General features: G+C 40.8%; 1 protein-coding gene across 1 annotated transcript in view; it reads right to left on the reverse strand.

Moving 5' to 3' along the window:
* Positions 1-3,149: 3,149 nt before the first annotated feature.
* LOC138982343 (solute carrier family 23 member 1-like) overlaps positions 3,150-21,417 on the reverse strand; it is a 133,184-nt gene continuing 114,916 nt past the window's right edge. The window contains exon 13 of the mRNA XM_070355596.1: positions 3,150-5,293. Within this exon, the coding sequence (XP_070211697.1) occupies positions 4,998-5,293 (296 nt within the window). The 3' untranslated portion in view covers positions 3,150-4,997. The remainder of the gene's footprint in view (positions 5,294-21,417) is intronic.

Raw genomic sequence — 21,417 nt, forward strand, 5'->3', positions numbered from 1 at the left:
TTGTGATGAGGGTTTTTTCAAAGCCTTTACTGCTTTAGTCATTGAATGCACCCGACTTCGATTTATTGTTCAGTGATGGGTAATTGTGTGATCAACTATGTAAGTTAGTGATTGTTCCGGCTTCATACAATGACATTGCATTAATTTTATAAGTTTCTTAAAATCCTGTTGTTTTGTGTATGTGTGTGTGTTTCAGGCAAAAGCTGATCTTACAGTCCTAGTTGTATGCTTCGTTCAGGAATCAAAGTACACAATCTAAACCGATTATTTTGTTCAATAATGTTCAGCTTACCATCCCGAAGAAGGCAGTAACGTGCCGAGATATTGATTATAGATATTAACGTACCTAACCTGGTTACTGGTGTGTTTTCTTTTTACTTCAATAATGTAAATGTGTGACAACTTGCAGGGTACTTGATGTTCAGAGCAATTTTTCTGGCAAAGGACCTTTTATGGATCAAAGACAACTTTTGTCATGGTGCACAAGTCAATCAATTTGGTTGATAAATAATTTGTGCTGCATTTTCCCTGGTTCCAAAACGTAGTATGTATTACCACATGTCCTTACCTGTCATCACATGATTCTCTGCAAGTCTTTTGTGGAAATACGTCATTTAACACTTGCACTTATAGTAGGTGGCTGTGGAACGGTAGACATGCAACGACAACGAACAACAAAAGACAAACGTGTGGAGTACACTCATTTTTCTTAACATACACCAAGTTTCTTTGAGAATGCTCCAAGTGAAAATCAGGGGTTCCTAGGCCTAATATCACAATTAAACAGCTTCTTCTCAGAATCAGGAGGAAAAAAACCTTTCATATTGCGAGATGTCGTGACAAGAACAGACAGCAGCAGCAGCAACAACATTGCTAAATCGTCGCTTTAACAAAATTTCATGTTTAGCATCGCAGACAAAGCACGGCTACTGATCCGACCAAAGCCACACTTCATGCACGATGGGCACATTGTTATGGCCAGCTTGTTAACCTGCGCATTGTGTATGTTTTACATAGAATTGAATGTGTTTGTCGTTGTGTCTGTCATCTATCCTAGTCGTTTGATTTAGAATAAAGCAAACTTGTTAGAACAAGTTCACATAAACCTACGTACCTGTTTAATAAGTAAACTAATGTCAGAAGTAGGTATTTACCTTGTTTGCCTTCGCGTTCGCTTTCTTGATAGCCCGCTGCAGCATTTGTATCACTTCCCTTGACATTCAAAACGCCAATGTAGTTCTGAAAGGAAAATAAAGATATTGACCGAAACATCACACAAGTGGTATATCATGCTAGGTTTTGTTTACAGTGCCTGTTCTACGACCACATCTGATTGTAATTTAAATAAAGAAAAACTGTATCCATTTATTACATCTCTATTTGTGTGTGTGCAGGGGCGGATCACATCATTTTTAAGGGGGAGTTTCCAAATTTCTTTTAGGGACAATTCGACGACGCGAAGCGTTTAGTTGAAGACGCGAAGCGTTCGAACCTCCTTGGGGGGGTCCGACAAATGTTGATAAAAACAAGAAAAATGGATCAATCTGAGCCAAGAAACATCCCCTAATACACCTTCCAAAAAAGTTAATAATTATAAGAAGAAAAATTTGAATCAAAACAAGGACAATTGATCGATCTGGCACAACCTGAGCAAACTAACTAGCCATCTTCTTTCCAAAATCGTCACTTAGAATACAAAGGCCGGCTCCTAGGGGGGGGAGGGGGGGGGAGGGGACATTCTCTCCCCCCCCCCCCCCCCCCCCCAGGAAATGTTGATAAAAATCAAGGAAAATGGAGCAATCCGAGCCATCAGTTTGTCTTTATTTTCAATTTAAAAAAAAAAGTTTTTAGGCTAGAGAGGGGGTGGTCCGGATCCGCCCAGTGTGTGTGTGTGTGTGTGTGACCGATAACCTTCTCTAAATTCTAATCGTTGCGTTTGCATGGTAATAAAGTTTTAATACTGGATATGCCCATGAAAAAAATATCATTTTTTGTTCATGTCATTGTGTGTGTGTGGCCAGGACCGTGACTTCTGCATGCCTCGACGTCTTCGAAAAAGACACAAAATGTCAGCAGGCGTATGTTCTTGGAGCACTCAGTATGCCGTCATCTGCAAAGAAATAAATACAAATTATTCAATTGTGTAAATAAAGAACAATCATTTTAATATTACAACAAAAAATTAATATATAACTGTAGTCTCCACCAGAGACATTTCATTGTATGTCTCTGTCTCCACTACACTATCTATATCTCCACTACACTACACTACACTATATAAAACTGCCATAAAAACTTGAAATACTATAAAACTTACCCCCACTCAGATCTATTTGGGATTATTCAAGTTTCAACCATGAAACGATGCCGGTTTGGACAGATCTGCTAGTTTGCCGCTGAAACTGAAATCAAAGGCGATCTTCAGAACTATTTCTAATCTTGCATTTGTGATTAATATAAAATACTGATCTTCCCAATAGAAGCTGATGTGTATACACATGACCAGGACAAGGTATTTCGTCACAGGGCATTTATGCAGACGTCGCAGTTCAAAATATCGTTTTAGATCTGATTTTGTACAGCAGCCTGTGTGATTCAGAATCGTCTGCCCTTTTTCGGTATAACATTTTATGGACGATTCCTATGAGACTGCTCAATCATAACTGATGACAAATTCAGAAACAGATGATGGTTTCAAGTAGGCTACAGTAATGATTCGTTAAAAATGTCAAGCCACTCGTCGATCATTCACACTCAAAGAACCCAAGCCAAATCTGCTCTGCCTCTGGTTCCGAGCAGCTTTCCAACTGAGACCCTAACTGTTACGCATCTGCCGCGAAAAGATAGACCACAAACAAGCGGCACTGTACCATGCTTTCGTTTATGTTGCAAAACAGATTAAATGTGCATTGTAAATGTGCTTACAGCAAAGAAATGAATCCTTACTTACCACAAAAATACTGGTACCACATTCATCGTACCTGCGTCTTCTATCGATATATTTGTTCACGATATATTGGTAATTACTAACCGTTAACTATTTTTCAAAAATCTGAAATGACTTTTAAGAATCAAAGAAAGATTCGCTAAAACGATTGACTTCAGAAAATAAGCAATATTTTTCTGAACCATGAAATAAAAATCGAAAACTCCGTTTGATCTTTTATTTTGGTAGATTGATGACAACAGCCGGAACTGAAAGTACCAGAACCAAAAATTAAGGGCATTAATCAGGTAAACTAAGAAGATTGTCGTTCCTGGCGCGCACTTCACATGTCCGTTAAACAGTGTCAGAGTGAGAGAAAAAAAAAATGTTTCGCAGTTCAACAGTATTTGAGGCCCTTTTTCATATCAAAGTGTAAAGGTTGCTGAACGGTTTTTTTCCTTTTTGCTTGTTTAGTTACACTTTAAGCAAAATGTAGTTTCGTGGATACAAAGAAACATACAGACTGAACATTCTTCATCTACCAAAAGTTAAAAGCAGGATGTTTGGCGCCTCTCTGAGCAACAAATATACAGCTACCCACCTCAAGTTTTTCTTCTGAACTAATGCAGACAGTATCTTTTGTGTTATGCCAACAAAACACGATGTAGCGGCTATTTATCCGTCGTGTTATTGCTCTCAGAACTAGGAGTAACAAGTAACTGACATAAATTGATGTGTAGAAATTAGCTCACGGCCGACCATAACAGAGTTTATAAAAGTTACATAGTACTTTAGTAGTCATAAAACCTTTACTTCTCTTTGTAACGAAAATGAATGGTTGCTTCTTGACATTGAGCATGAAGCGTGATTAACCATTCAGTCAAGAGAACGCAGTTCCTCTCACCTTCCGAGCACACACACACACACACACACACACACACACACACACACACACACACACGCGCGTGCGCGCGCGCACGCACGCACACATAAACACACTATCCACAGAGAGAGAGAGAGAGAGAGAGAGAGAGAGAGAGAGAGAGAGAGAGAGAGAGAGAGAGAGAGAGAGAGTTGTGTATTTCAGTTTCGTCTGGGTTATATAAACTTCGCCAAAAAGTTAATGCGAACATTTTTAATTTCATTCATACTTTCTATGCCAGTTAAGGCGTTTATTTGACTATCTACACTAATCCGTAATCGTCATAAAAAAAACTAAGCACATACATTTAGCTGTAGAACTTTGTGATGCGGCCAGTTATAGTAAAACCAAGTAAATTGCCAGAAAGGTAATTCATTCCCCTACCGTTTGAAACAAAGAGTTTCATTCTTTCTTTCTTTATTTGGTGTTTAACGTCGTTTTCAACCGTTCAAGGTTATATCGCGACGGGGAAAGGGGGGAGATGGGATAGAGCCACTTGTTAATTGTTTCTTGTTCACAAAAGCACAAGAGTTTCATTTTTCATCAATTAATTTGTATGCAGTGTACCGGAGACCTAGGACACCACCCAAAAGCAAATTCGCAAAAGCAAATTTGCAGACACTAAAATACACACAAAATCAAAATAAGCAAGAGTGACCCTGTTTTTGATCTGAAATTGAAGAACAACTCATGTTCTACCCACACAAATTGATTTGGTTCAGCTGTTGTGCCTAGCAGTGTTGTTTTGCCATTTTGAAGAAGACAGGTGTATTAGCCTAAATAAATTACCTTTCTGGCAATATTCTTGGTTTTACTATAACTGGCCGCATCACAAAGTTCTACAGCTAATTGTATGTGTTTAGTTTTTTATGACGGTTAGTGTAGATCACCTTTCGGATTAAAGATGTCTTTTAAAATGATCACGTGACCGCCGCTTAAATATGAGTACCGTGAAAATAGACCGGACAAAAACAGAAGGAACCAATTAAAAACTGACGAAAAATCACAATAGGCAAAACTTTGCAACGGGGGGCGGCGGCGGCGGCGGCATCTGTTTATAAGACTATGTGTATCTTTGAACAGTTGTTTGTAACGTGGCGTGAACCACCAAGGTGGTGAAAATGTCTTTCCCGAAAGCGTAAAGTAAAATCAGTGGTTTCCCGATGACACATTCGAGTCATTGTTCTCTCTGTATATCAGCTCGGTTATGTCTTTATCCACAGCTGGGGCGCTTTTCCCAGGAAAGATCCTGAGTACCTTGGCCACAGAAGACTTCTTCACACAGTCTGGTAGCCATGTCAACTCATACACTTCCATTCCTTCTTCGAACTCGTCCTCTTGCTCGTCTTGTCTGCTGGTCTTGTCGCTCTTGGTTTTGTCGTCTTCACACTGTACAAGTTCATCCTGAGAGCTTTGTACTGAGATGCCTCTTTCCTTTAACGTGCCTGAGAAATACAATTTATACACTTTTAATATAGAGTAACGTGCCCGAGAGAGACAAGACAAAATCTTTATTTCCTAGGGTTGTGGCATAAGCATATAATTATATATTAGTGTGGTCATGTCATATAAACAGCTCCCGTAGGATTTGATTGCCAAAATAGATTTCATTGGTTTAACTGGTTCATTTGGGGTAAAACTGTTGGAAAATGATGGGGTTCAAATTTTCATACTCCTCAACCGCCCTCTGGACCGACTGAATTCCTAACTCCTCTAATAATGGACAGATTTCTATGATCTTAAGGTCGTTTTCGGTTTTTTTTGCTGATGCTGAGTCCATTTGTCATGTTTTTGAGGCGATCGGAAGTGCCTATCATCGACTTCCGGTTATGCCAATGGCAAATTCAGGGTTAGTATCGTCATTATTGGGAGGAATTCACCTATGCATGTAATACCTCTTTTTCATGTTTTTCAGGCACGATAAAACGATTGGTGCACTCTATTTTGCATTCAAAATATTCTGGTAAAAGGTAAGTATGCCAAGACTACCCAAGTGTGATGAATATTGGTGTACATGTTCATGCACTGGAGCACAGCCATGGGGTCGACAACAAGTACTCTGCACGAATGACTGATTTAGTCTTCTAAATACCGGAACAGTTTGTATGCCGAGTGTGTACAGTTCGACTGGCCCCACAACGATACCAGAGTTAAGGTGGGAGCTGTTTCGTTCCAAGAATTTAGAGGGAGAGATGTTGCCTCCTACACGGGCAGCCTTGATGCCCCATCTGACACGCGTAAACTACATTGCCATGCGAGACAAATCCTACACCACCAATTGTCCGACTCTTCCTCCAATTAAACACAACGGCTGGCATGTAAAGTTCCAGTTCCTGTAAGATGTCTCGCCCTGGATGATGTAGATGAAGATGACATTGATGAATGACTGATTTAGTCTTCTAAATACCGGAACTGTAAATGTTGCAAAAGTTATCATTTCTTCTTCTTCTTCTTCTTCTTCTTCTTCTTCTTCTTCTTATCAGTATTATTATGTTTATACCTGTTTTCTTATATTCGCTGTTCTATTTCTCTCTTGTGATCAACATGACAAACCGTGGGTCTGTGAGTGTGTGCGCTCGTTGTTGCCGGTGTAACACGAAATTTGTACTCCACGAAATACATCTGTCGTACGAAAAAAGAACTCCCCGAGGAACAAAAAAGTTACTCCCTCCACGACATTTTTACTACCCAAATCTTTACTCCCAGTAAAAATGTCGTGGAGTACTTTCTTTTTGTTCGACGTACGAAAAAAGTACTCGGCCCTGTACGAAAGTTTAACTCCACGGTTATTTTACTGTCAAAATAAGTTACTCCTCATGTTTTTCATTGGAATAAATTAACAATTGTTAGTTTTTTGGGGTGTTTGTTTATTTGCTTGATCTGTTCTTTCTCAACATGTTGCTAGATCTGTTGTTTGTTTGTTTGCTTGTTTGTTTGTTTGTTTGTTTGTTTCGCTTGTTTATTTGTTTAAAAAATGAGGTCGTGACAGTGCTGTCTGAACTCTTGAAAAACCGGATCATCATGTATTTCTGGGGATGTCACTTCGAAAAATGTGTATGTATAGTTTCATGAAGGTCTGCCAAGTAGTTTTCCGGGAGTTGCCCAAAACACACACACACACAGACACTCACATACACACACGTACGCACGTACACACACACACACACACACACATGCACACACGTGCTTCCTCTCTCACGTACGTCACAACCCCCGTCTGAATTTCCAAGTCTAGTTAAAAATGATAAGTCAAAACTTGAAAAGCTCCTGTGTTTAAGCTTAATTTATGGCGAATCAAATTTAGGCGCTGATTTCCGTTAATCCCATAACCTGCTTCTGATGATACGCTGTGTAGTTTATGGGTACTAGAGTGTATTTCATGGTTACCGAAGCCAGTTTCTCCTGATAGGAGAAAGGCTCCTAATATGGACCGGCTCCTAATATGGACCACCTCCTGTTCTGACAAACTAACGGCGCTTGAGCGCTCAAAACAATTTCATTCGCTTTATTCACCCTCTCTGGATAAGTTGCACATGTCAAAACAGTTGCAGAAACACAAACCTGAAAACCGTTAGGCTTTTTCACTTTTTTTCACTTTTGGCAGCGTTCACTCTAAATTTGCCGCCTAAAACGGACTCGTTTCTGTCCACAGCCAAAGCTTTCATAACACAAAAATGGCTATATATGACAGCTAAGACAGTATTTGTTACATTTTAACAGTGTGTACCCCGAGTTTCTACTGCAAACAAAAAATAATAGCAAAACCTCAAAGTATGTGTGAGTCCCCTAATAGTAATATGGACCACCTTCAACAAATCGAAGAAAATAAAAACTAAAGGCAATTTTAATTAATTCATTAAGAAGCTTGCTGAAAATAACCTATAACTAGCCCTCGAGATTTCAAAAAAATATAACAAATAGTCTTTATTTTGTGGAAGTTGATAATTTCACTTATTTTCACTCTGTTTTTGATAAGCTTCTTCAGTTTCCTGGTGTGCTTCAAATAATGTTCTCATCAACCCGAAACAGCTAAATCTAAAGCATATTTGAATTAGTCTGACTTGCACACTAAGTTGTATCATGTTATTTTGAAACATAGGGGGCTTTTTACAGTGATTTGTGAAGGCCGCTTCACTGGTCCATATTGGGCGCCCAGGCTCCTAATATGGACCATTTGTGATTTTTTCTGTATTTAATTTTTGCTGAAGGTCTATCAAAGCTATTTCACTCTAATTAGGCCTAACGGTTAAACTAAGAGAGAAGGACTACCAACCACAAAATGAAACTTCTTCGCAAGAAAACAAGCTAGTTATCAGCAATAAACAAAAAGTGGTCCATATTAGGGGCCCTTCCCCTACCAAACTTTGCTTGCAAATATAATATAAATTCTGCAAACGCGATTCGTCGCCTTTCTAATATAAACCGTATTGATTAGAAACACCTTCATTTTTTTAAGATGAGTTACGATATGCGATTCAAACAATAAATGTACATCCGCTCAACTAGGACAACAATTTCATTTCGTCTTTACGAAACATTTACAAAATAAAACTCAATAACCAAGTATTTTTTAGAAAATTGATAAACATTCAAAGGGGAAGAATCTGGTTGTCGAACTGAACTAGAGGCTGGGGAATACCTGAAAATCGACCAGGGGCCAGTTTCATAAGCCAGAAACACAGTCGATCAACTGCAGTTGTCCAAGAGAACCACAGTAATCCGACGTTATCGGGTTTCACGAACAAAATTTCAGTCGGCCGACTGCGGGTCGTCTCACCGGAAGTCGGCCAAACACGGTGATGCTCTCCCCCCAACACTGTGTTCGGCTTACTGCGGTAAACCGAAAATAAATGTAATTGTCAGTAAGTACTGGTGTCACATGACTGATGTGAACCAGTTGATTGGCTAATGACGATGCGCTAAAACTGTTAGCGCACTCTTGGAGTGCGCTAACTTTTCCACAGAGCGTATTCTTCCGCCCTTTGCCTAAGCGAGACTGTGCTCTTATCCTCAGAATTAATTAATGACATGTAGCTTATATTCTCCACAATACCAAATGACCATAAATTCCCTGCTTCTCAATTAAAGCAGAAGTGTTTTGTTTTTTTCTGACAGATTGCATGTGCCTGTGCCACAGTGCTACTGATCTAAAATAGAAGCCGCTGTGTTTCATCTAATTTTCGCCGACTTGCATAGATTCTTCTCATATGCCGTGTTAGTGGCATGTAGCTTATCATCCACATTACCAAATGATGAGTTAGTATACAATTCCCAGCGGCTAACAGAAAACACAAGTGTTATTCCGATAACGTACCAGCCAGACCAGTTTGGAAGACTCGATCGTCTGTCATACGTAGCAGACTATGTACACTGAAATACGACTGCATCAGTTCAGTAAATGAATGGTTTCCGAATTATTATTTCAAGGCAAGAACAATCGTAATCGAAAACGTGTAGGATTCAGAACGTTCTTACCATATATATAAGACTTATTACCTCATGCGTGCAGACTCAGTCAGTGCAGACTGCAGTGGTTCGATTGCTCTTGCCTAGCACAGTAGCAGACGACATAAACCCCGCTCAGCAAATTAACATGTTGGGCAAATGTGAACTAAAAAACGATGGGGATATAAAACATGTAGGGTTCAGAGCATTCTTACCGTTCATATTTAGTATCAGACTCCCCTATGAGTGAAGATACAACACGAGAAATATGCCACATTTATTTTGAAAATGTGCAACCGTCGAGTCCTTCGACTTCGAGTCAATTCAAGGGGAGTCACTCCGCACAGTCAATCCGTCGAACCTCGACTGGAGGTTTCGAATCGCAAATGACGAAGAGTACAGTCCTTTCTCTGAGTTCAGATGAGGTCTCTATGAACGATCATCACTGTTCAGCTTAACGCTACACTGGAATTTACCAACAGAAATTAAAATGCGTGTGACGAAAGCACGACACACTTGAGACACCCCACACAAAAGTAGATCTTACTGTACACTGACGACCTAACCACACAGTTATGCCTATTCAAATGCGCGTAGCAAAATGTGCGTTTGGAATCTTCTTTTTTCTATGGCGGTACTGACAATATCGTTATTGAAACAATCCCAGTGCACTAAGGGATTTATAGAGCAAATCTCGAAAATAATTATTGAACTCAGCGCTATGCGCTTCGTTCAATAATGAATTTTCTCGATTTGCTCTATAAATCCCTTAGTGCACTGGGATGTCTCAATAACTTAAATTATCCGCACAGTCAATGGCACAATGCTCACACTTTTTTGGATTGTGAGCCAAACCTTGTTTGGTTTGTTTGTTTGCTTAACGCCCAGCCGACCACGAAGGGCCATATCAGGGCGGTACCAAACCTTGTGATTGTTCTTCGAAATGTATCTATCATGACGCAGTAATCCAGGAGACAAGTCAGGGTTATGTCTTGAAGACGTCACATTATGGCGTAAGAGGGTTCGACGTCACGCGAAGGAATTACTGAAAGTCTCGGTCATTGTTATTTTGAGCGGGCCGAGACTAGTTTTTTCTTCGAAATCGGCCATTTAATTCCACGTGCGAATGAGCAAACGGAAGTGGTAATGTTGCTAAATTTAGCCCTCGACTTGGCCATTCGGATTACTGTACAGTCGGTCGACTGCGGTTGTCCGCGGGTGACAGTGATTCGCTCAGGAAACGCGCTTTTCGGTGACCCGGCGATCAACCACAGTCCAGTCGATCGATCGACTGTCAGTCGGTTCACTGCTATCTTATGAAACTGGCCCCAGGACTCAGAGCGTGTAAGCTATGTATCGCCTTGTGGTTTCTGTAATTTTGATTGATAATTGTCATAAATCCCATGACCTGCCTCTTTGTCTCTGTTAGCTGAGGAGGTGATTATTCTGAATATTCCATCACAATCATATGGATATCCCATCACAACCGAGTTTCGATCTCAACTGTCATTGGTCATTGTCTTTGATTTCTTGAGTACAATTGAATAATTTATAGAGGTCATCTGCATATTCAGAGTTTACAGATGGACTACTTTTTGGCTCACGTAAGTGTAGCCTATGCGATGCTAACTTTTGTCTGTCTGTGCGTGCGTGCGTGCGTGCGTGCGTGCGTGCGTGTGTGATAGAAACTCCGAGTCTATGTAAAGCTCGCATAAGATTACGTCTCGGTCAAAAGTGTTTGACGTGTGTGAAGACGTCACTGACGTAAGAGGGTTAGACGTCACGCGAAGGAATTACTGAAAATCTCGGTCATTGTTATTGTGAGCGGGCCGAGACTAGTTGGCAGATCTAGTGTCTCGCTTTCTTGCACAGTTTCACCTATGCTTACTGTGTGTGTGTGTGTGTGTGTGTGTATGTGTGACGGAGTGATTGAGTTTGTGTTACTGTTTGTCGATTTCTTCCGTGAGCCTTGAAGGCTTCGCCTCTTGTTTAAACATACGACTGAAATATTTTGTGGTGTCAAAGTCAATATCACGTATAGGTACAGGCCTACATGTGTCAATATTGAGAAAATAAAGAATACTTCATACGATACGCACATTCTGCATGGATTTAAAGAGCGGAGTCGAGATATTTCGCTGGCTGAAGCGACTGCATGGTCAAAGGCATGTTCAACGAGTATCGCGAGTGGGATCAAGGGACGATACTCCCTAATTTTTACACAGACAGCCATCTACACAGAACCGTGAGAGAGAGAGAGAGAGAGAGAGAGAGAGAGAGAGAGCAATCAAAACATGACCCAGTCACCTGGTAGTTCGAAAACTCAATCTGAAACTGACATCGATTGTCGAAGGCATGCCTGCGGTGCATAACTCTGGAAAAGTTGTCGTAGCTGGGAACCCGTTGAGATCCATTCCAACGCCAAACAATTTATCTGAAGACTCACCATGAAGTCAAATCAAACGTTAGGTTTTCTCATTTGGTTATTTGCTTTGGCTTCGATTGATAACTGAATCTGCTTGTGTTCAAGACTGTTCGAACTGTCGTCTGCTAGAGCTAGACGGGCTTGTGTGAATCCGAGTCGAGTCAACTGCGGGGTTCAGCGACAAATGAGGGAGAGGCACCAAAATGAAAAGAAGAAGACGAAAAGAAGTTGGAGATACAGTTAAGATATATGGGGAAGAGAAGGGGATGTGAGGTGTTAGATGTATCCAACCTTAGGTGTTCAAACTCAAGACCCAGGGCCGGACCAAATGAGTTGTAAGGGGGGGGTTCCTCCTTTTTTGGGGGGGCAAATCAGCGACTGAAGTGGCGAAGCCACAAGCGCGCGCCTGCTTTGGCATGCTCCTCCGGAAAATGTTTGAAAAACGGTTAAAATCTGTGCAATCTGGTGCATTCTGGGCCTTGTTTTGAGGGTTAAGAGCAGCATTGTTTTGGTGCTAAAACTAGTAAAAGTCAAAGCAAGGTACATGCTTTTTCCAGGGGTGGGGTTCCGGAACCCCTGGAACCCCCCCCTGGGTCCGGCCCTGAGACCGGGACAAAGTAGAAAGCGATGTACCGGGACCGACTCTCAGTGCCGACATACAACTTCCAAGCTTTATTGCTTAACGTCTACAACAGGCGAAGTATTGAAGCTTTGGCTCACCTAAACCCGACGACTGAATATGTAAGTGATCCACGTGTGAAAACCAAAACAGAACATCGCGATGACAGCCAACATTTCTATCCCCGACTGACAAACAGTAACACTGCATGCGAACTGACTTGGGTCAACGATCAAACCAGCACGGCCCGAACTGAATTTGTTGCGCTGCCATTATCGTGCGCAATTCTGGTAAAAATATAAACCCGGTATGCCGAATTGAGTATAACGAAAGCCGATGTCAAATATACACAGGGATATTTTAAAATGACTTTCAAAATGTAAAAGCAGATAGCAGACCTTTTTATAAGCAATATGAATGACTGAATGTCCACATACAAGTCGAATGACGCCGTCCATTATGCTGACAAATGGGAACTAGCTTTGCGCATGAATTCATTGACATGAATTTCGACTGCGGAGGCTTTTGGCAAGCTGAAAACAGGCACGGGCAGGTTTTAGTGGAAAAAGTAAGTGTTTTTAATGAAAACGTCGGAGTAATGGGATAAATAGCTTACACACCTCGTCCTGAATATCTTGCATATTTTCCCTCGGGTCGATTTTCATGTATTACCTCGCCTCGGGTCGATTTTCATGTATTACCTCGCCAAAGGCTCGGTAATACATGAAAATCGACCCTCGGGAATATATGCAAGATAATCAGAACTCGGAGTGTGTAACCTATATATATCAGTGATAAATATTAACATTCATATTGATAACAGTAATTATTACTGTTGGCACTAGTATGACTGAAACGTCTGTTGCAAAATGAGGGAGAAAAATTCTTCGTAACAAGTGGAATAATAATTTGTTAGGGGAATAATAATGTCTTGCAATATGTGTTGGGGGAGTAATATTTTCGTACGCAATTTTTACTCGGGAGTACACCTGTCGTGGGGAGTAATTTCCTCGTGCTAGGGGGAGTAATTTTTTCCTGAATGGGGAGTAAACGTTTCGTAAGACATTTAACTCGGAGTACACCTGTCGTGGGGAGTAATTTTCTCGTGTTACACCGGCTCTCTCAACTAAAACAGAAGTCAAACTAGCAATCGTTAAAAACCCAGTCCGTCCGACCAGCACAGCTATGTTCAGGCAATGCTCAGGCCTAAGAAGTTGCAGGCGTGCTCTTTTCGGTACACACGCTCTTATCGGTACATCATCGACTACGACAGTTCTCTGGACAGGCTGTTTAATGCATTATGCGAGTACTTCTAGCTCTTCTGCGGTGCAGTAGGCTCACAAGGCGATGAAGGTGTTCAAGATCTCAGTAGATGCGTGTGTAACCACTAGGTATTCAGTCAAATCAGCGCAAGAGGCTTTCAACTGACGCGGGGGACAGCGACGCCGCCATTATGCACCGACTTGGCATAGATCAATAGGCGTGCCTTTAGAACTCAAGGTATGTGAAGAGGTTAAGCCTCAGTGCCTCATCTGAACCGACAACCAAAGCTTGAGGTTTCCATCGCACTTTGTCTTTTAGGTCTTCAAGGGATATACAGGTTACAACACTCGTGATTTTTTATATGGCTTGTATTTCAGTCAAGACCCAGCGGGAATATCAGAGGCTCGTGTGTCCCTTGAGATTCTACCGCTGGGTTAGTGACTGAAATACAAGCCATATAAAAAAAAAAAAACACCCGTGTTGTAACATATGTGTATATATATATATATATATATATACAGGGTGGTAAAAAAAAAAAAAACTGCACTATTTTCTTTTTGATCTCATTTTTGAATGTGAAGAGAAATTTAGAAAATGTGTTTATCAAATAATAGCAGAAATATGGGAATTTATGTCGTGTACATTTGGTAGAAATTGGTTTGTCCTTAGTAGTTGATAATATGCTCTATTCAGGCTCCTCTTCCTAGAAGAACTGCTGCAACACGAACGTTGAAATTGTTCATGACCTGTCCAATCATATAAGCTATCAGCAGGTATGCGCCTGATTTCCCTTCTGATGTCGTCCTATAGAGCTGCCAGGGTCTGGGGATTGTTGCCGTTTATTCTTTATTCTCTTGGGTACTCCCACAGAAAGTATCCGGGTGGGTTGAGATCAGAGGAGAAGGGTGGCCAAGGGAAGTAAGTACGTCGTGAAATAAGCCTATTGCCAGGGAAGAGGAGGCTGGATAGAGAATAAGTGGATAATGTGTGACTGTACGTTTATCGTTACGTTATTTTGTTAGAATGTATGTGTATTTGATGTTTAAATAGTATGGTTTTATTCGTAGTTGATATGTAAAGCGCGGAGAGCATATTTTACTGTGGTTCGCGCTAAATAAGCTGCAATTATTAGCATTATTATATATTATATTATCAACTGCTAAGGACACACCTATTTCTACCACATATGCACGACATAATTTCCCATCTTTCTGCTATTGTTTAGTGAAGAAATTTTCTAAATCTCTCTTTGCAGTCAAAAATGGGATCAAAAAGAAAATAGGACGCTTTTTTTTACCACCCTGTATACATGTATATTAGTTACAGCTCCGTTCATCCATGGTCGCGTGATATTTTGTCGAGATTGGGTCAATGCATATGATGACGTCACTCGAGGCTCTGCCGAGAGTGACGTCATTATATTATTTCACACCATTGACACAAAATATAACGCTGTACCATGGATGAAACTGAGCTGTAAAGTATATATGGCATGACCAAAGTAAGGAGAATTTGTCATTGGATGTGGAAACAAAGCATGGGAAATTCACCATGGGCAGAATAATCAACGCAAGCCTAGAAGTTGTAGAACTATATTTTGTTTCAGTCTTGGCAAGGCCAGTTTTGTCCAGTCAGTCCGGAAAAGACATCATAAATTCATTCACCCTGCCAAGACAAAATACCAATTCCATGGATGAAAACGTGACGCATCAAAGCTAAATTTTGTTTTGAAATGTCTTTACAACGTACAAATAATTTATAACGACATAATCGTCATCACAAGACAGGAAAAACGCATACTTTGTTTGTCGTCTGCTACAAATCTAGTCTTGTTGGTTGACGGAGTGAATAGAAGCTTCAATCATCAACCGAAATAAATGCTCAATCCGCTGTCATTTTGCAACTGAACATTGTTTTTTTTCATTAAGTTTTTGGTTAGCATTGAAACGGCAACCCAAAAGAGTGTTTCAGCTGTTTTAAGACACAGGCTCTGCTACTTCTTTTGAGTTGTTGGCTCACGTAAGTGTAGCCTATGCGATGCTAACTTTTGTCTGTCTGTGCGTGCGTGCGTGCGTGCGTGCGTATGTATGTATGTATGTATGTATGTCTGTGGTAGAAACTTTAACATTTCGTCATTTGAAGACGTCACATTATGACGTAAGAGGGTTAGACGTCACGCGAAGGAATTACTGAAAGTCTCGGTCATTATTTTGAGCGGGCCGAGACTAGTTGGCTGTCGTGTCCCTGTAAGTAGGCTGCATGCAGACAGACAGATCTAGATCTAGTGTCTCGCTTTCTTGCACAGTTTCACCTGTGCTCTTTCTGTGTGTGTGTGTGTGTGTGTGTGTATGTGTGTGTACTGTGTGTGTGTACTGTGTGTGTGTATGTGTGACGGAGTGATTGAGTTTGTGTTACTGTTTGTCGATTTCTTACGTGAGCCTTGAAGGCTTCGCCTCTTGTTTTTCAGTCTAAAATGACACCGGAAGCGAAAAAATTGTCGCGCATACTATACTGTCACCAAAAGACGTCATGACAAAGTTACACTCAAAACGAAAGAGACTTTGACGTCATTTACTTTTGTTCGGACTTTTCCGTCTGTTCCTAGCTTGTCAGGGAAGACTTGACGTGAGTACCCAAAACGTCTTTGTTCTCTGTTCACATTGCAGCTGTGAAATAATCAGTCTTGTGTCTCGGTCGTGTAGGTACAGTGTAGGTGCAATTGGTGTGTTCGTTCGTTGATGACGGCTTCGTAAGACAAATCAGCGAATCTATCGTGTAGAAGACATTTCTGTACAAAACACCGAACCAAACCGGAGGCGGTATTGATGCGTTTGCAATTTTCTGAAGAAATTAACTGCATGTGGTTAATTTCATCCGTTTAATTCTTGTCGAAACGAGCCATAAGGCTTTAGAATAAAAGATTTCACGCATTGCTTGGCCATCTGCTCACAGATGAGGTCGCAGTTTGTAGGTTGACTCTATGAATCGGCCAGAGATAGATTTGCATTTCTGGTACGACCTTCCAGATTATCAACAGCGGGTTCATGGTCGGAATCAAGAGGTCAAATTTGCGTGGCTCCCAATCATTTCATAAAAGATTTCTTTTTCTTGTTTCTGCGGCTGCGCAAGTTATTTTGCCTAGGTCATGGCCGAACTTTAGGCCTACGGAGAAATATCACTGGATATTTTCTCACTAGAATAACAGAGACAAAGAAGGGAAGTCATGCTATATTACCCGCTATTACGAGCTAGTCGTGTGACAGAGAGTTTTCTTGCACACGAGACTGTAGATGTTTCACGACGGCTTTAGCCGGAGTGAAACAGCAGCAGTCGAGTGTGCAAGAAAACTCTCTGTCACACGACTAGCTCGTAATGGCGATTATGTCTCACAGCTTCAACAGAGGAGAGAACAAACACATTTTGCGTACTCACGCTTGATAAACCTAAACACAGGAGCAGCCATTGTGGAGAGATCTACTTTTTGACGAAAGTGACCGAACAACTATAAATGACGTCTCGGTATATGTGAATGACGTCACAGTCATCGTCACAGTCTGTATCTTTTGAAGCATCGCAATCTTCATGACGTCTTTCTGTGTCTGCATCCGCGACATGTTTGTTCTTTCCGGGATCTTTGTCATCTATGTTCATAACTCTGTCCTTCTAGATTCAGACTAACAGGCCTCCTGAGCGAGCCACTTTCCAAGGGCAGCTAAATTCGCGTATGGAAACAGTACTGTCGTCTGGGATGCCGTTTTCAGTATTCTCAGCGTTGAAGAATTTGTAAAGAGAAGAAACGATAACAGCAGGAGAAATAAAAGTCGTGTGTGCATTTGGGGTTTTTTGGAGGGACAATTTCGAGTTTGAATCCGTTCTTGCACATGCTCCAAAGCGTGTAACATACAATCTTGCACACGTTTGCTTTAGTAGTGGCAAAGAAGGAAAGCGTGTGACATACATATAGAGAATACTACATGGCTTGCTGTGTCGTACCAGATTTACACAAGTTGTTTTTTTAAATATTGAACTGCGAGCGAAAGCGAGCTGTTCACTATTTGAAAAAGCAACGAGTGTAAATCTGGTACGACACAGCAAGCCATGTAGTATTCTGTTTATCCTACATACTGTAGTTACGTGTATTTTACTGAAAATGTCCTGCAGTCGAGGCAGCTAAATTGAAGACGCTTGTTTTAGAACCTCGATCTTTTCTAAAGCCTCGTGCACTCTATTACGTCAAAGCAAAGAAACGTCACTCTGAAAGAGTGGCGTGACGTGTTAGTTCTAAAAATTCATCGAGGGTAATTAGTGAGCGCAATTATTTTTCTATAATGACGTTTGTCTCGGTAACTTTGGCATCATAAGCAGTGGAAAAACAGGTCCCTGTCAGACTTGCTTGACATGACCTCATTTACATGATATACACACGTGTGATTTGAACGATTATTATCTCACGGGTGTCTCTCACACGTATGTAGGATACATATGTATATGTTACAGTAAATTCTCAAAACCAGGAACAGTACAACATCCCTGAAAATGTCAGTAAATGTTTAAATTTCCTGTTTCACTCGGGGATTTTGTAAAGTTCCTAAAAGTTCTAGAAATTGTTGTACATTTCCTGGTTTGAAGGGCCAGGATATTTGCAAATTGACTGAAAACATATTTTAAGGAAAACGAGTGCTTTTTTGATTGAATGAACTCCTCTTCTTAAGTTTGGCAGCATTAAAGTCAACACACTTTTATCTCTCTCTCTCTTTCTGTATTTCTTTCCCAATCTGCCCCTATTTGTGATTCTCTCTCTCTCTCTCTCTCTCTCTCTCTCTCTCTCTCTCTCTCTCTCTCTCTCTCTCTCTCTCTCTCTCTCTCTCTCTCTCCGTCACCCTAATCCCCTCTGTCTCTATCTCTTTTTCTGTCTCTCTGTCCCTGTATCGGTCTCTCTGTCTCAGTTTCTTCCGTTTTTTCTGTCTCTGTCTTTTCCTGTGTCGGTCTGTCTCTGTCTTACTCTTTTTTTCTCTCTTTGCCAAATCCCTATATTTGACTCAGTCTTTCGCTCTCTCTATTTCTCTCTGTCTTCTTGTTTTTGTCCGTCTCTCTCTACCTCTCGGTCGTCGCTATCTGTCTCTGCCTCTCTGCCTCTGTGTTTATCTGTTCCTTTCTGTCTCTGTTTCTCTCTCACTGTGTTTGTTTCTCTCACTCTCACTTTTTTCTCTCACTATATCTGATTCTTTCTCTCCTTGTGAATGTAAAGACATTCTACTTGAACAGAAGTTGATAGAAATCCATGGACTTAGTACTGTACGACCTTGTTTTATGTAGGGTGTACATTTATATGTTCTATTCTGTATATGTTCTTTTGCCCAGAACCATAGGTTAGGCACTTAAAACTGTCCAGTTATTATTATTATTATTATTGTTCTGAAAGCATGCCGATTCAGTTCGTACGCCTTGATTCAGCTGATACGGCAGAAATTGTCAGTCGTTTGTTGAAGAAAGAAGTCCATCAGTAAACTCTAAATGAGTAAGCAGATGACCTCTAAATTATTCCAGCTGTACTGTGCGAAACACAGGTCAGATCGAAGCTCGGTAACCATGGAATACGCACGGGTTGCCATGGAATACGCAGCGTATACACCTACTGCAGCTAACAGAGACAAAGAAGCAGGCCCATACATGGTATCACACCATGTAAATCTTCAAAGCCCAATCACAAAATGAATTTTCTCTGCATCCATAACACAAACTTTTATCAAAGTGAAATCGGATTAGCAGCAAAGAGCAATGTTTATGATTCGTTTTGGCCACAACGACAAAATGCTCAACTTTCCAGTGAAAACGACTGGCTCGATGACTACGAGCGCCCGCTGAGTGAGAGAGAAAAAACAAAGGTAACGGTCACTTGGTGTTGTGCCGAGTTGTCGGCCGTCTTCAGCGCAACCTTTTTATGGACTGAATGTAAAAATGAAATCATAGGAATACGTATGTACACAAGAATTGCTTTACACAAACACTAAACGTTAAATAATGATATACACCTACCGGAGATTACTTAAAATATACACGGTCTTGAGCAAATGCGTTATCAATGAATGTTCGAAGTGTGACATAAAATGCAATTAAAAATGATTTTTTAAACTCATCGGGACTCTTCCGGAAGAGTTCGACAAGACGCTACCAGATTTGGCTAAATGATAAGTAATGTTTAACGCCATCACGCTAAAACCACTAGGGCATGTTCCCGGGTTTGACCCCGACTTTAGATGGGGAAATAAAAGAGTCAGAAAAAAGAAAAAAATGAAAAAGCTCTAGCTCCCGGTCAACAAGGCACCCGAGCCGGAGGTGATTTCAAGGAGCGTCATGGAGTTATGGAGTTATAGTTTGGAGATCCATCTGGATCATTATTATGGGGGCCAGGAGGCCCCCATTCATACGGATAGTTTCGAGGTTGACCATGGGAAGCGCCATTTTGTTGTGAAATACGTCATCAGTTTGTGTACACAGGAAGTTGTGACATCCGTCACCCTATGGGAGTGGTGAAGGCAACATTGTTCATCACTAGAAAGTTGTGAAATCCGTCACCCTATGGGAGGGGTGAAGGCAAAATTGGTTATCACTGAGTTTGTGTAACACAGGAAGTTGTGAAATACGTCACCCTATGGGAGGCGTGACGGCAAAATTGTTCAACAAAAACATCATAGGTCGAACTGTGCAGGGTCAACCGCAACAAACTCAAACCATTCATTTTACACTGCATATGAGTGTCTTATATACCGACATTTTCATTTCTTATTTTCAGCACAGGTGTAGGAAAAAATCATGAACCAAAATGTTATTTATTTTCTAATTTAACATTTGTTTTACAAATGTGACCATGGTCTTTCAAACATACAGTGACATTAAACATTGTTATGTTACAAAAAAGAAAAAAAGCTTTTGTGCACAAATCAGAAAATACATTGTACATTTTACCTACACACCAAAAAGTGTCTGTGGCGGCAAAGGACCCAGCAAGGTGCACTGATCTATATTTTTTAGATCAGTGGCAAGTTGTCAAGAACAGGCGCTTGCATTTGGATGTGTCCACTGATAGTAGGTTTGGTTGTGATCAATCAGAATGATGTGGGAATAAAAATGTATGACAGTTTGGTATGATGACATGTAATTCACATATGCTGAAATGTAATATTATACATGATATAATATTATTATGGCTGTTGCCATGACCATGAACCCCAAGAAAGGTTTAATGTTATGTAAAATCAAAATACCAAAATCAAGCACCTATTAATCTGGTCAACGGCGCGGGAAGATTGAGGCCTTCGTAAACGTTCAACGTTGGCCAATAATGATTTTAACAATGTTGTGTTGTTTTGTATTATGTTTTATTTTGTTGATCAATTGATAAATATGTCTTCCCAACATATTACAAATCAAACAGAAATAAAGTCTTAGAGAACTACAATAATTATTGTTGCCGTCAAAACCTTGCAAGGCCTCAACCGTTCTCACGAGATCAGTTACATTTTTTTTCTCTCTCTCTCTCTCTCTGTATGTATGTCTTTGTCTGTGTCTCCCTCTGAGTCTCTCCGCTTCTGTCTTTCTATGTCTGTCTCTGTCTATGTGTGTGTGTGTCTCTCTCTCTCTCTCGCTCTCGCTTTCTCTCATCTGACTCTTGGCACACAGGTCAAAGCAGAGGTTAACTTGAGTGCGCGTGTACCTAGCAGGAGGGGGTGATTTCTTGAATTAGCTGAGGGCGGTGGTGAACATGGGACTCAAAGCAGAGGTTGGGCTATTTTTAGACTGTCAACACAGACAGTACA

The sequence above is a fragment of the Littorina saxatilis genome, linkage group LG12 (genome assembly GCF_037325665.1).
Source record: "Littorina saxatilis isolate snail1 linkage group LG12, US_GU_Lsax_2.0, whole genome shotgun sequence".
Lineage (NCBI taxonomy): Eukaryota > Metazoa > Mollusca > Gastropoda > Littorinimorpha > Littorinidae > Littorina > Littorina saxatilis.